Below are 16681 nucleotides of genomic sequence, written 5' to 3'. Positions count from 1 at the left end.
TCGTCCTCACTGACTGGCAAACAATGGCACACTGACTGTACATGGAGTGTCCGGGCCGCTCAGGGCACGCGAACGTGTTCCGGACGAATGACTTATACCGAGTTCAGTGACGTTCACTGAGCCAATATTTTGACAAAAAAACATTACATGTTCCGAATATTACTTATTCCAATGACGACTTAATCCAGGGGTCCTCCGTAATTGGATCAGTTGATGGTTTGGCAGGAGAAACATGAAAATTAAAGTTTAAGCCAGTCTTAAGTACATATATGATAACTCACTCAGTGGAGGCTTTCTGCTTGAAACTGTAACACATAAATGATAATATCATTGAGTTGATTTTCCAACAACCAGTAATGCTAATTTTTTGTTAATTTTCCCAAATAAAACCTATTGCCATGTTACTGATGCTCTAATGTTTTAAAAAGACATTGATAATTACCTTTTAGAATATATTTTTTCACAATTGTTTTTTCCTTTTTCTCCAGTATGACACTATTGTGATGGCCAACTTAGGCTACTTCCAACTGAAGGCCAACCCTGGAGCCTGGCTCCTCAAGCTGCGCCAAGGACGATCCTCCGAGATTTATTCTATTGCTAGGTGAGATGTTGCGCTTCTCTATCATAATTATGAGTTTTTATGGGAAAAATTATTGCTTCTACAGTATGACAATTGTAGTAACTTTACCATACTGCATGTTTTCAAATATTTTTGACATTTTGATATTTTTCCGATGGGCAACAGACATATCAGATCTTTTTTTACTTGTAGCTTCAGTGAGAGTAAAAGTTTGATGGAGTACAAGGAGAATGTGAACAGAGAGTAACTGGGAGAGAGGCAAAAGTTTATAAACTAAGAGATAAGCAACTGTTTATGGAAAGATGGGCTAGTGAGATTATAGGTAATGAGGTTGAAGAGGTATAGGCAGGATTTAAGAAGGCAGCGTTAGAGTGTGCAGCAAAAGTTTGTGGATATAGGAGGGTGGGTGTTGGGGGGGGGGGAGAAAGAGGAATGATTGGTGGAATAATTTTATTTATTTATTTATTTAATGTCTTTGCAAACAGTACATTGAGATTGTGTATATACAATAGTGGGTTGCAATGCAAAGAGAGCCTCTATTATGCCTAGGCATTATGGGCCAACTTAACATTATTGGCTTACATTCTACTTAATACTAAGGAGTAGTATATCATAGTTGTACAGTAGGAAAGTAATTATTTCATAGTTGTACAGTAGAATATTAATTATAAATGAATCAAAATTTGTATAATACAAAGATAACCGTATTTATATTCTAAAATGCTTTTGTGAAAAACAATGATTCAATTATATTCCTGTCAACAATGGATAAAAGGTTCAATGTGATTGTTTCAGTTATGATGTAGGAGTACATAGGTGAGTAAATGTGTACTGAGTATTTAGCATTTAGTCTAGGGTAATTAAGTGGCTTTTGAGAAGTCTTAAATTGATTTTCAGACTGGGTTACTTTAATATCTTCTGGTAATGAATTTCATATTTTGGGGCCCTTTATGTGCATAGAGTTTTTACACAGTGTGATATGGACACGAGGTATATCAAAAAGAGATCTGTGTCTTGTGTTGTGGTCATGTGTCCTGTTTAGGTTGGTGAGGAGAAGTTTGAGTGGAGGGTTTATATTTGCGTGTATTGTTCTGTGTATGTAGTAGGCACATGAATAAGTATGGATGTTCTTAATGGTAAGCAGATTCAGACTTTTGAAAATTGGTGGAGTATGCTGGCGGGAGTGGGAATTTGTTATCATTCTTACTGCTGCCTTTTGCTGGGTTATTAGGGGTTTTAGGTGATTTGATGTTGTTGATCCCCATGCACAAATTCCATATGTAAAATAAGGGTATATGAGTGAATGGTACAGTGCCTGGAGAGCTGATTGTGGAACATAGTACCTTATCTTTGATAGTATGCCTACAGTCTTGGAGATTTTCTTGGTGATTTGTTGTATGTGTGTCCGGAACTTAAGGCTACTGTCAAGGTGGATACCTAGGAATTTTCCCTCTGTGAGTCTTGTGACTGATGATCTATTTAGCGTAATGTTAATTGAATCATTTGCAGCTTTGTTTCCAAACTGAATGAAATAGGTTTTATCAGTGTTCAGGGTAAGTTTGTTAGTCATCATCCAGGCAGATATTTTCTGTAATTCAGCATTGACTGTGTTTGCTAATATGACTGCGTTTGGGTGGGAAAATACATATGTAGTGTCATCTGCAAATAATATGGGTTTGAGTAGCTGTGATGCATTTGGTAGATCATTGATGTAGATGAGAAAGAGGAGTGGTCCAAGGACGCTTCCTTGTGGGACTCCTACTGTAATTGGTTGGGTGGAGGAGTTTGCATCATTTGCATACACATATTGAGTTCTATTACTAAGGTATGACTTTAGGTAGTTGAGGGAGTGGCCTCTGATACCATAGTGCATTAATTTGGAGTACAGTAGTTCATGGTCGACTGTATCAAAAGCTTTACGTAAATCAATGAAAATGCCCAGCGGGACTTCTTTCTTTTCAAGTGCGGTATATATTAGTAATAGCATGTGTATGATAGCATCATTTATGCTTTTATTATTCCTGAATCCAAACTGACAAGGGTTTAATATGTTGTGTGAAACGAGGTAGGAATAGATCCGTCTATGAATTAATTTTTCTAAGATTTTAGAGAGCAGTGGTAAGTTAGATATTGGTCTATAGTTATTCAAGTCAGCCTGGTCACCTCCTTTATGGATCGGAGTGACCCTCACTATTTTGAGGATTGTTGGGAAGGTAGATGATTCAATGGATTTGTTAAAAGTGTTGCAATAATTGGTGACAATACACTTGAAAAGCTTTTTTGTACATAAAAGCAGACAAGTTGTTTATGTCTCCTGCCTTGTTTTTAAGGGTGTTTATGATGAGCATAACTTCAGTGGGGTTGGTTAGAGCTAGGAATAGGGTATTTGGGTAGGTTCCTATGAGGTAGTCTGATGGACGGGCATTTGTGTTTGGTATTTTGTTTGCTAGATTTTTTCCTATGGTGGAGAAGAAAACATTAAGTCTGTTTGCTGTTTCGGTTGGAGTGAGTAGGGGTTCGTCTGATTTTGTTAGTTTGATTGCTTTGTTTTTGGATAACTTTTTATTCCCAAGAATTTCAGATAGGAAAGAGGGAAATTATTTCCCAGTAAAAGTAGGCCTTAGACAAGGATGTGTGATGTCACCGTAGTTGTTTAATATATTTATAGATGGGGTTGTAAGAGAAGTAAATGCGAGGGTCTTGGCAAGAGGCGTGGAGTTAAAAGATAAAGAATCACACATAAAGTGGGAGTTGTCACAGTTGCTCTTTGCTGATGACACTGTGCTCTTGGGAGATTCTGAAGAGAAGTTGCAGAGATTGGTGGATGAATTTTTTTAGGGTGTGCAAAAGAAGAAAATTAAAAGTGAATACAGGAAAGAGTAAGGTTATGAGGATAACAAAAAGATTAGATGATGAAAGATTGGATATAAGATTGGAGGGAGAGAGTATGGAGGAGGTGAATGTATTCAGATATTTGGGAGTGGACATGTCAGCGGATGGGTCTATGAAAGATGAGGTGAACCATAGAATTGATGAGGGGAAAAGGGTGAGTGGTGCACTTAGGAGCCTGTGGAGACAAAGAACTTTGTCCTTGGAGGCAAAGAGGGGAATGTATGAGAGTATAGTTTTACCAACGCTCTTATATGGGTGTGAAGCATGGTTGATGAATGTTGCAGCGAGGAGAAGGCTGGAGGCAGTGGAGATGTCATGTCTGAGGGCAATGTGTGGTGTGAATATAATGCAGAGAATTCGTAGTTTGGAAGTTAGGAGGAGGTGCGGGATTACCAAAACTGTTGTCCAGAGGGCTGAGGAAGGGTTGTTGAGGTGGTTCGGACATGTAGAGAGAATGGAGCGAAACAGAGTGACTTCAAGAGTGTATCAGTCTGTAGTGGAAGGAAGGCGGGGTAGGGGTCGGTCTAGGAAAGGTTGGAGGGAGGGGGTAAAGGAGGTTTTGTGTGCAAGGGGCTTGGACTTCCAGGAGGCATGCGTGAGCGTGTTTGATAGGAGTGAATGGAGACAAATGGTTTTTAATACTTGACGTGCTGTTGGAGTGTGAGCAAAGTAACATTTATGAAGGGGTTCAGGGAAACCGGCAGGCCGGACTTGAGTCCTGGAGATGGGAAGTACAGTGCCTGCACTCTGAAGGAGGGGTGTTAATGTTGCAGTTTAAAAACTGTAGTGTAAAGCACCCTTCTGGCAAGACAGTGATGGAGTGAATGATGGTGAAAGTTTTTCTTTTTCGGGCCACCCTTCCTTGGTGGGAATCGGCCAGTGTGATAATAAAATAAAAATAAATTTCAGATAGAGTTTTCCAGGTTTTTTTCATATCACCTCTGATGTTATGTAATCTATTTTCATAATACAATTTTTTTGACCTTCTTATCAGGCTGGTAAGTGCTGACGAGTAATTTCTCGACTGTTCTCTAGTTATTTGACCCATTCTGTACTGTTTTTCATATTTGTGCTTTGTGTTAATGGATTTGAGGATGCTTGGTGTTAGCCAGAGATTATTCAGTCTCTTTGCTGTGATCTGTTTAGTTTTTCTGGGGCAATGTCTGTTATAGAGGCATTGGGCTTTTCTTTGAAAATTATTTATATATTCATTCGTATCTGTATATGTTTCAAGCTCATTTTGCCAATCGATGTTATTCATAGCTGCTAAAGAGTTGTTAACTGCTGTCTCGTTATGTAGTCTGAATGTTACTTTAGTAATGTCTTATGGTAGTTTGCCCAGATTAGTTAAGAGAAAGGTTGGGTAATGGTCTGTAGTGTTTGTCTGTGATTATGCCTGGTTTTAAAGGGGATATGGTGTTTGTCCAGATGTGGTCTATTAAGGAGACGCTTGTCTCGGAGATTCTTGTAGGTTTAGATATTGCTGGTAGCAAACGGCAGTTACTCATTGTGTTTGTGAATTCGGTTACTTGTGGGTCCTGGTCGTGTAGTATGTTTATGTTGAAATCACCTGTTAGTAGTAGGTGGTCTTTATTCATGTGTGCATCAGTAATCATGTTTCCTAGTTTTTCACTAAAGTGATAAATGTTTGACTGTGGTACTCTGTAGATGTTTATAACTGTGAGGAGTTTTTGCAGGTCTTTTGATTTAAATTTGGCTATGATATATTCTCCATGTTCATCCCTTGTGCAAGATTTATTGATACATTCGAGTTGATTTGAGTAGTATATAGCTGTTCCTCCCCCTTGCTGGTCTGTTCTACAGTTGTGTATGTCCATGTAGCCAGGAATGGTATAGAAATCTGTAATATCAGGCTTAAGCCAGGTTTCTGTGAGTGTGATGATTGATATATTGGAATGAAGGGAACTGAGTAATGCTGTGAGGTCATCATAATGTTTGCTCAAGGATCTGACATTGTAGTTAAAGATGGTTATGTTATTGTTTGCACTGAGTAATGTCTTTGCTTGGTCTGCTGTGTAGTAATTACAGTTACTGGTTGATTCGTGTAATTCATTTTGTAAAAAGTTTACATCAGGATCTATGTCTGTAATCATAGGATGAGAGTAATTTTACAAACTAGATTTTCTGAGTAAAATGATATAAGATTTATATTGAATCTACAACTAGACTTATGACTAAGACACTGTAATTAATCTAAAACTTGTAAAAATTTGAAAGAAAAAGGGATTATTACAGAATTGATAATTCAGTTATACACTTAAGTATCTAATAGCACCTTAATTATTTTAACAAGTGAGTTTATGAACTACAGTAGATTTTTACAGTTAAACTAAAGGAGCTAATGGATATAATAGTAAAAGAATGTATTAAAAGTAAAATCAGTAGCACCTGAGGTAGTCTATAGCACCTGGAGTATTTTAATGGCAAAATAGTGAACTTATTACTCTTTAGCACCTGAGAATTATTTTAACAATTGTGAATATATGAACTAAGGTTGTTATATAAAGCTAAAATAAAGGAGAAAATATATAAGGGACTAAAATTAAGTAATGGTGAACAAAGTTCAATGGTCAGATAGTCACTATGATATAATATTGATTTGGGAGTAAGATCTGATTTGTAATGTATAATAAGTCGAACAATTAATTGCACTCTAAAAAGTAGAGAAATATGAGGTAGCTGGTACTAGCTAGCAAAAGATAGTTTTGGGACTCACACAATAATGTAATTGGAATATACACTAATTGCTCACACAATATAAAGGGGATTAAAATAGTAGTGGTAAGCTGAATTAAATGGACAGGTAGCAACCATGAATAACATTAATTTGGAGTAAGATTTGACTTGCAAGACAAAATTATGAGCAATAAAAGTAATTTAAAAGTAAAAGTATTTGAGGTAGCTGGTATTAGCTAGTAAAAGAAAAAAATAATAATGCACAATAATGTAATAGTAAATAATAATAATGCACAATAATATAATAGTAACGTACACTATATGCACCACACGTATATATGTGGTAGGGACGCTTATCTAATCTGTTACAGAAATGTCAGCTTTTCTAAGGAAGGTAGAGAAATCATGTTCATTTGAGATGGTGTATTGTTGTCCTGTTGAAGTTTTTCTAATTAGTATTTTCCCATCTCGAGTGAAACACTGATGTATTTTGTTTTCCTGTTTAAGTTTTCTCAACCTGAACAGAAGGTTTTGACGTTTTCTTGTTAGACACTCGTTGATGTACACTCCATTTTTCATTGTAATTGCTGATTTAATAAGTCCTTTCTTTTATCATATGAATGAAGTCTGATCATAATACTGTGTTTACTACCTGGTTTTCCTAACAAACATGTTTCTTTGATTTCATTGTTTTGCATGATAACTTGTACATGGTCCTGTATTATCCTGATAGCAGTTTCTTTGCACTGTTCTTGGGTTATGTCACTTGGATTGTGTGGACTGTTTATTATAACTGCATCAGACAACTTATCTTGTTCAGTTTTGTCGTCTTGGAAATCAAGGTATTCATTCAGTCGAGTGTGCATGTTCTGATTCCAGTCCTTGATTGCTTCTTCAGCCTTCATATTTAGAGTTGTTATTTGCTCAGTGTGACTGGCTATTGTTGTTTTCAGAGGATTTTCTGTGTCAGCACTTCCCGAGGTAATCTTCTCTTCAAGGTTTTGGATCTTGTTCTCGAGGTTGGTTATCTTGGATTCTCGTCGTGCAAGTGTTGCTTTAATATCTTTGATTTTGTTTTCTAGAGCAACGATGTAGTCCCTGATATTGTCAGGAATAATCATATCTGAGTTATCATGGGTGAATCCTTTGAAGAGAGTGGAGTTGGAGGGGGAGTCAGCCATGTTTGTTGTTATTGTTCTCTGGGTGGTGGTGGTGAGGGGGGTTGATGATACACCAGCGTCCTGCTGGGTAGACAAGTCGAGTTCTAGGGTTCTTGGTGTTATTCTTTTCTTACTGCTGTTGTTTCTTCTGCGATATCCTTTCATAGTATCACTAAAGTAGATACTGTGTAGCTATGGAGGAGAAAGCTTGATTTCTCTGAGCTTGGGTTAAGTGATTGTCTGGCAGCAGAGGCAGTGTTTGGGTTAGCAAGGCTGTCTTCCTTAGATCTTCTATTTTGTCAAGATTTGGGTTACATTCTTAGTATTCTAGGGTCATTTTGTGGTCTACGTGGGTTCATGTAGTTGTACCTTCAATTAGGCCATCACAAGCTTTGATGGGCGATGGTTTCTTGAAGAATAAGAGTTGCTAGGATGCCGGTGCTGTGATATAGGTAAAGAGAATGGTAAGAGAGAAAAGAGTCACATTGTTTGCTGTACAGTAGTCTTTTGAGTTACAATATTAATTCATTCCAGAAGATGTATTATACCTCCAAAGTATCAACTCAAACTCCAAAATATATTGTTTTATGGTAATTCAATCCAGGACCCTGGAAGTGCAACTTACACTGTACCTTGGACATGGATGATCACAGATATAACCTGCAGGCGCTTATCTCCCTTCATTGCTTCTCTTTTATCCACATTAACATCAGTCTTTTCATTTCTATAATAATTTCTCATCCTTTTTCCCTAGCTTAGATTCTTCAGCTACTTTAACCCTTTCAGGGCTGAAACCCCTGATCTGAAACTTGCTCTCAGGGTTGGAGAATTTAGCCCTTTCGCTGTTGGTGCCGTAGTACTACAGCTTGTAAGCCAGTGTTGGTGCCGTAGTATTACAACAAAATTCTAGCGGCTTCATATCTAGTGGGAGAAAGCTGGTAGACCTACATGTGAGAGAATGGGACTGCGTGGTCAGTGTGCACAGTATAAAAAAAATCCTGCAGCTCGCAATGCATAATGAGAAAAAAAACTCTGACCGTGTTTTTGGTTTAAAATGCCGACTTTGAGGTGTATTCTTGTATGGTATTTATGGTTGTATTCTTGTTTTCTTGGCCTCATTTGATAGAATGGAAGATATATTACGGAAATAGAGATGATTTTGATGAAAAGTTCCTTGAAATTGAGCTCTAAGTAGCAGAAATGTTCGGTTTTTGCCAATGTTCGAGAGTAAACAAATGACGTGACTGTCCAATGTGTCCAACTGGCCAGCCTAATGCACAGTCACAAATGGGTTGACATTATTTATACAATTGTTACAATAATGCAGTAGTTTGTGTAACAGTAAATCTTCTATTTTTTGTGTGAATTAAAATTCAGAATGGAAAGCAAGAGTAATATAAGAGGAGCTTGTAGACATGACTAATGAACAGAGAAAATGTTATTTTGGTGCCAGGAATGTCTGCATTGTTTATTCTGGACCCTATTTTGAAATCGGCATCTTTTGAAATTTGTGTGAAATTGGCCAAATTGCCAGTTTCTGACCACTTTAATGTGTATTTGAAATTGGTAAATGGGCAGTTACTTGTACTCAATCAATAGAACAAATGGAGTTCTAGTGAAATGGCTATGAGTTTGACTGACTGGAGCAATAGAATTGGCTGAAAATATAGTGCTGAAAGCGGGCAAAATCACCGATGACCGCTAACTTTGCGAGAGCGTAATTCTTTAAGTTTTCCATCAAATTTCGTATTTTTGGTGTCATTATCATAGGGAAAAGATTCTCTATCATTTCATAAAAAAATATTTTTTCTTTTTTTGAAAATTCTCCGACACTGAGAGCAAGTTTGTGAGCAGGGGTCTCGACAGTGAAAGGGTTAAACCTTTATAGTGTTATTTTGACGGAATTCAGCTGTTAGTATCATGAAACTGCAATAAATTTGTAATGAATAAGTTATGTTCCTGGCAGTTGCACACCATGTTTGCTGTAGGGAAGCTGGTGGTGGAACAGCAGCTCCTGGTTTCATTGTTTACTTGTGCTAGTTAGGCAGTGTTACCCCATGATGTACTGCAAGGACTCTTCTAGTCTTAGATTTTTTTAAAAAGAACAAAAATGCTCTAGGAGATGCAAACAGTTCTGCTTAGGTCAAAAATATTGATGGGTGGTGTATTTTCAGGTAGGGAAAATTATGTGCTACTACTGTGTGTGACACATCCTCATCACCTAGATGCTATTACTTTGAACACAGTTAAGGGGTTAAACACTGCAGCATGGAGGAGGCATGTTTTCAACAGTGTATGCTGTGAATGTTATGCAGGGAATTCAAAGCATAGAAATTAGGAGATGTACAGTTATCAGTGGTGTAATTCAGAGGTCTGTAGACAGGTTGTTGTAGTGGCTTGGGATTTTAGAGAGGATGGAGCAGAATAGGATAAACAAGAGAATGTATAATTCTGGGGTGGAATTCTGGTTGGAGGAATGGGGGTAAAGGTTTCGAGTGCTGGAGGCTTGAGCATTTTTGTAGGTTTGTCTGGGTGCATTAGATCAGACTGACTGGAGAAAAGTGGTTTTTATGGCTTAATGTGGTGTTGGAGTATGAGCAAGGTAACATTGTGAAGAGATTCAGTGGAAACTGGTTATCTGGACTTAATACATGGCATCATCCATCAACTGTTCACCTGGAGTTTACCTCTCCAGGTAAACTCCAGGTGAACAGTACAGTATCTGCACTTTGAAGGAAGGGTGGACATGTTGCAGATTGGAGGGTAATTTTAATTGAGATGTTTGCAGTTCTGGTGAGGGAGCTATTGGATGAATGATGATAGATGTGTTTCCTTCATATGAGTCACCCTACCTTGGTGAAAGAGAGTCAGTGTGTTAACCCTTTCACTGTTGACTCCCCCTCAAATTGAAAACCCTCTTCTGTATTGGCATTTATAAAAAATATATATATATATTTTTTTATCTACAAAGGTAGAGAATCTTTCTCTAAGGTAATTACCCCCAAAAATGCTACATTTGATATAATACAGAATTATGAAAGTGGGAAGTGGAGGCAAGGGAACATTTTACACTACAGTGATTTTGACCAATTTCAGGCCTATTTTATGCATATTCCTGTGATCAAACTGACGCAGTTGATAACTTTACTTTGCTATTATTCCTTCCAACCTATATCCATTGATTGCAAGAAACTGTCTATTCAACCATCAAAATAGCCAGTTTTACTCAACAGTATTTTTAGCTAATTCTAATTTGAAAACAGCCCAAAACAAGCACACTGCATATTGGTTCATTTGCGGTCATGGTGGGGCTCATGCTAACCTTCTTAAGATTGTACAGTAATACACCTACTTGGCTGAATCGTATTAAACCATCATGGTCCAGTGATAATGCATTGGCCTGCTAGTTCTAGGAATGGCTTATCATAGGTTCAGATCCTTCGTTTGGTGAGATGTAAGAAGGTATTTCTTCAGCCTTAGCATGGCCAGAAATACAACCCAGACAATAAAGTGATAAAGTTGGGGTCCATACATATCTTTGAGAAGAGGTTACAATACGGCTCTCAAAGCCAGGAGTTAACCCGTCAGTGGCCATTGAAAATGTGGGACCAAAAGCTGGAACTCAACCCCTTCAACCACACACATAGGTGAGTACATAGAGGTGAGTAAACATGCACACATCATGATTGATGCAGGGGACATAAACCTAGTATATATACACGAGTATAAATACTCACAAATTCATGATTGATGCAGGTGACACATTAGGTGAGTATATCTTCGTGTGTACACACATACATCTGCTTGTGGTTGATACAGGTTTTCCATCTTTCCTCAGCCACGAGGGGACAGATACGCCATCTGGTTCAGAGGATGTACAGATCATCATGAGCAGCTTCAAGTCACACGTAGTCAAGGTACGTGTTGCAAAGAAGCCTGGCAAGCAGAATATGCAACTTTTATCCGATGATAATGAAGAAAGTGGCAGCCTCTGGAATTCTATAACAAGGTGCGTAGAAATGCTTAAACTGTTGTGTAATAGTTGTTCTTATTTGAGAATGTGGTTATGCCTGCAAGGTTTCTGCCTAGTGTTCTTTTATTGTAACTTCTTTGTACTTTTATTGTGTGCTGCATTTAAAGATGGCAATTAGGTGTCAACTGGCTTAATGCCAGGGTATGATATCTTGCATTATACACTGGCACTGTTGCTTTCATCGTTGGTGGTATAGTTGGTTTCTTAAGCATTCTTGAAGGGTCAAGAGTGCCCTGGGGCTGGGCAAGGATCAAGACTGTCTTGGGGCTGGTTAAGTTCACAAGCATGAGCCTCTCAAAGTTTCTATCTGACAGGGTGGCTGTCTTGGCCCTGAAGATATCTTTGCCTATAGAGAATAGGCACTCAACTGCAGCACTAGATGGGTTGGTGGTGTTGTACTTAATGCTTCAACCACAGCTGCTGCAGACTCCTCAGTAACACCCTCAAGCAGAACAGAAACGTCTCCCCTGTTCATAATGATAAGTGACAATGCACGCCGGTGATCACTGACACTGTAAGACTTGAACAATGCTGCTCAGATGCTGATGCTGTGTTAACAAGTCACATTTACATGTAGTCAGCCAATGGCATGTCTGGCTGACTGTTGGAGAAACGGTCACAACAGACAGGAACAAACACGTGCGCCGTTGAAAAGGCATTGTTTTCCGACTACCAACAGCAAATGAATTTTTTTTAGCAGACTCAAAGTTAGCGGAACTTTATTTAGCGGAAGCTAATTGGTCTGCTAACGTTTTCTGAAATTAGCAGAAGCGCTAATCCACTAAACAAAAAGTTAATTCTGCTAATTAGTGGTTAGCGGATTAGCGGAACTGTGCCCACCACTGCCAGTGGGCAACGGAAAACAATATGATGTTCAATGAAGACAAATTCCAACTACTCTGTTATGGAAAACTGGAGGAGATAATAACTAGAACAGAGTATACTACAAACTCTGATCATACAATACAGCGGAAAAATACTAATGTGAGGGACCCGAGAGTGGTAATGTCTGAGGATCTCACTTTCAAGGATAACAACAGTGCCATGATCACAATTGCAAAGGAAACGATAGGATGGGTAATGAGAACGTTCAAAACAATAGATGCCAAACCAATGATGATCTTTTTCAAATCACTTGTTCTCTCTAAGCTGGAATGTTGCTGCACATTAGCATCTCCATTCAAAGCAGGTGAAATTGCAGATATAGAGAGTATACAGAGAACCTTTACCTCACATGTAAGTTCTATCAAATGCAGGGGAGAGAGATATATCATAATCTACACTTGGAAATTCCTAGAAGGGATGGTCCTGAATCTGCACACAGAAATCACTCCTTACGAAAGTAAAAGACTTGACATGCGATGGAAAATACCCCCAATGAAAAGTAGGGGCGCCATTGGAACACTAAGAAAAAACACCATAAGTGTCTGGGGCCCAAGACTGTTCAATAGCCTCCCACCAGGCATAAAGGGAATTACCAATAGGCCCCTGGCTGCCTTCAAGAGGGAACTGGACAGATACTTAAAGTCGGCGCTGAATCAGCCAGGCTGTGGTTCGTACGTTGGACTATGTGCAGCCAGCAGTAACAGCCTGGTTGATCAGGCCCAGATCCACTGGGAGGCTTGGTCGTGGACCAGGCCATTGGGGCGTTGATTGCCGGAATACCCTCCAGGTAGACTCCAGGGAGGTAGAGAGACGACCACCTACCACCACCTCCAACCACCACCTATTACCACCTACCACCACCCACCACAACCTTCACCTACCACCACCTTCACCTATCACCACCTTCACCTACCACCACCTTCACCACCTACCACCACCTTCACCACCTACCACCACTATCACCACCTACCACCACTATCACCACCTTCACCACCTACCACCACCTTCACCATGTACCACCACTATCACCACCATCACCACCTACCACCACCATCACCACCTATCACCACCATCACCACCTACCACCACCATCACCAGCTATCACTGCCTTCACCACCACCAACTACCACCTTCACCACCACCTACCACTACCACCATCAACTACCACCACCACCTACAACCACCACCTACAACCACCACCTCCCACCACCACCTCCCACCACCACCTACCACCACCACCACCACCACCACCTACCACCACCACCTACCACCACCACCTACCACCACCACCTACCACCACCACCACCACCACCTACCACCACCACCTACCACCACCACCTACCACCACCACCTACCACCACCTACCACCACCACCACCTACCACCACCATCTACCACTGCCACCTACTGCTACCACTACCTACTGCCACCATATACAACTACCACCATCACCAACCACCACCACCATCACCTACTACCACCACCACCTACCACCATCACCTACTACCACCACCACCTACCACCATCACCACCTACCACCATCACCACCTACCAACACTATGTACCACCATCGCAACCTACCACCAAAATCACCACCTACAGCAACCACCACTATCACCCATCACCACCACCTACCACCACCACCTACTGCCACTACCTACCACCACCACCTGCCACCACCACCTACCACCACCACCTGCCACCACCACCTACCACCACCACCTGCCACCACCACCTACCACTACCACCAACTACCACTACCAACATGATCTCTTACCACCTACCACCAGTCACCATCTACCTTCACTACCACCACCTACCACTACCATTACTACCTGCCACTCCCACCACCTACCATCACCACCACCTATCATCACCACCACCTACCACTACCACCACCTGCCACTAGCACCATCACCACCTACCACCACCTACCACCACCACCTACCACCACCACCACCAACACCACCACCAGCATCACCACCTACCACCATCACCACCTACCACCATCACCACCTACCACCATCACCACCTACCACCATCACCACCTACCACTACTGCCTACCACCACCCCAACCACCACTCATGACCACCTCCAACCACCACCTACCACTAACATCATTACCTACCACCACCACCATCGCTATCATCACCACCTACCATCACCTACCACTACCATCACTACCTACCACCACCATCACCTACCACCACCATCTCCAACCACCACCATCTCCAACCGCCACCATCTCCAACCACCACCATCTCCAACCACCACCTACCAACACCTCTAACCACCACCATTATCACCACCACCACCACCACCACCACCACCTACTACCCCCACCACCTACTACCCCCACCACCTACTACCCCCACCACCTACTACCCCCACCACCTACTACCCCCACCACCTACTACCCCACCACCTACTACCACCACCACCACCTATCACCACCACCTACCACCACCTACCCCCACCACCATCACCACCATCACTACCACCACCACCATAACCACCTACCACTACCACCACCTATGACCACTTCCAACCACCACCTACCACCACCACTACCACCCACCCCACCACCACCTACCACCCACCCCCACCACTACCTACCACTACCATCACTTCCTACCACTTCCACCACCATCACCACCTACCACCTCCTACCACTACTGTCACCAACTGCTATCACCACATCACACTACCACCTACCACCACCTCCAACAACCACCACCACCTACCACCACCACCTACCACCACCACCTACCACCACCACTACCACCACCACTACCACCACCCCCAACCACCTCCAACCACCACCTACCACCACCACAATCACCACCCATCACCACTGCCTACCACTACCATCACTACCATGACCACCACCACCATCACCACCAATGCCACCATCATCACCATCTACCACCACCTACCACCACTACTGCCACCTACCACTACCACCACCACCACCTACAACACCTCCAGCCACCATACCCCCGGTCGGGATTGAACCTGCGGCCACCACCATTATCACCACCACCTACCACCACCATCTACTACTACCACCACCTATCATCAACACCACCTCCCACCACCACCACCTACCACTATGATCACCTACCACTACCATCGCCACCACCGCCTACCACCTCCAACTACCTATGACCACCAACCACCACCACCTACCACTATCATCACTACTTACCACTTCCACCACCACCACCTACTACCACCACCACCACCATCACCACCTACTACCACCACCACCTACCACCACCACCTACCTCCATCACCTACCTCCACCACCACCACCACCTACTACCACCACCACCACCATCACCACCTACTACCACCACCACCTACCACCACTCCCACCTACTACCACCACCACCTGCTACTGCCACCACCTGCTACTGCCACCACCTGCTACCACCACCACCTGCTACCACCACCCCACCTACTACCACCACTTACTACCACCACCACCTACTACCACCACCTACTACCACCACCACCTACCACCAACACATACCACCACCTACCACCACCCCCTACCACTACTACCTACCACTACCACCACCATCACCTACCACCACTGTGTACCACCATCACCTACCACCATCACCACCACTTAAAATCACCATCACCACTGCTTAAAATCACCACCATCACCACCACTAAAAACCACTACCACCATCACCACCATTTAAAACCACCACCACCACCATCTACCGCCACCATACCAATTCCATTTTTTTTTTAAATTTTGACATACACTTATAACAAGCAGAAATTCAGGTAAGAATTATTGATGTAAACTTGGATAATAGACCTGTTGTGGCAGCAGTGACTCCACAATATCCACCACCATAACTGTTTTATTAACTATAAAACATCACTGCATCAATCTACAATTACATTATCGTCATTTTTTTTATTTTTACAATTTGGAAGCAAAAAAAATTGTAGGTAGAGAGGAAGTACCCAGGAAGTTACTGCCATCCTGCCAGAAGTATGTGAAATAGAAACCTGTAATTGTTTTACACAATGGTTGGATTACTGGTGTCTTTTTCTTTCTATCTCATAAACACCTAAGAATACAGATACATCTTGCTACTTCTACTTACACTTAGGTCACACAACGCATACATGTATACACACCTATCTTGGTTTTCTTCTAATTTCTTAATCGTTTCTTGTTCTTATTTGTTTCCTTTTATCTCCTTGAGGGAGTGGAAAAGAATCCTTCCTCCATAAGCTATGCATGTCATAAAAGTTAACTAAAATGCTGGGAGCAAGGGGCTAGTATATTTTATTAAAAATAAGAAGGAAACCTTCAAGTTTGAATGTGTGAATGTGCATGCATGTAGTGCACATAATACAGGTTGGCCATCACTAATCTGGCATTCAGTAATCTGGTACCATCACTAA

At 41.5% G+C, this 16681-nt stretch overlaps 1 protein-coding gene across 1 annotated transcript in view; it reads left to right on the top strand.

Annotated features, from left to right (window-relative positions):
- Window positions 1-16681, top strand: part of LOC128702725 (UDP-glucose:glycoprotein glucosyltransferase 1) — a gene marked incomplete at its 5' end in the record, with an annotated part of 261894 nt that overhangs the window by 192635 nt on the left and 52578 nt on the right. The window contains 2 exon segments of the mRNA XM_070101800.1: window positions 489-601; window positions 11168-11338. Coding sequence (XP_069957901.1) covers window positions 489-601; window positions 11168-11338 — 284 coding nt within the window.

This window comes from Cherax quadricarinatus, chromosome 79, assembly GCF_038502225.1.
Source record: "Cherax quadricarinatus isolate ZL_2023a chromosome 79, ASM3850222v1, whole genome shotgun sequence".
In the NCBI taxonomy this organism is placed as follows: domain Eukaryota; kingdom Metazoa; phylum Arthropoda; class Malacostraca; order Decapoda; family Parastacidae; genus Cherax; species Cherax quadricarinatus.
This window is presented reverse-complemented; position numbering and strand designations above follow the sequence as displayed.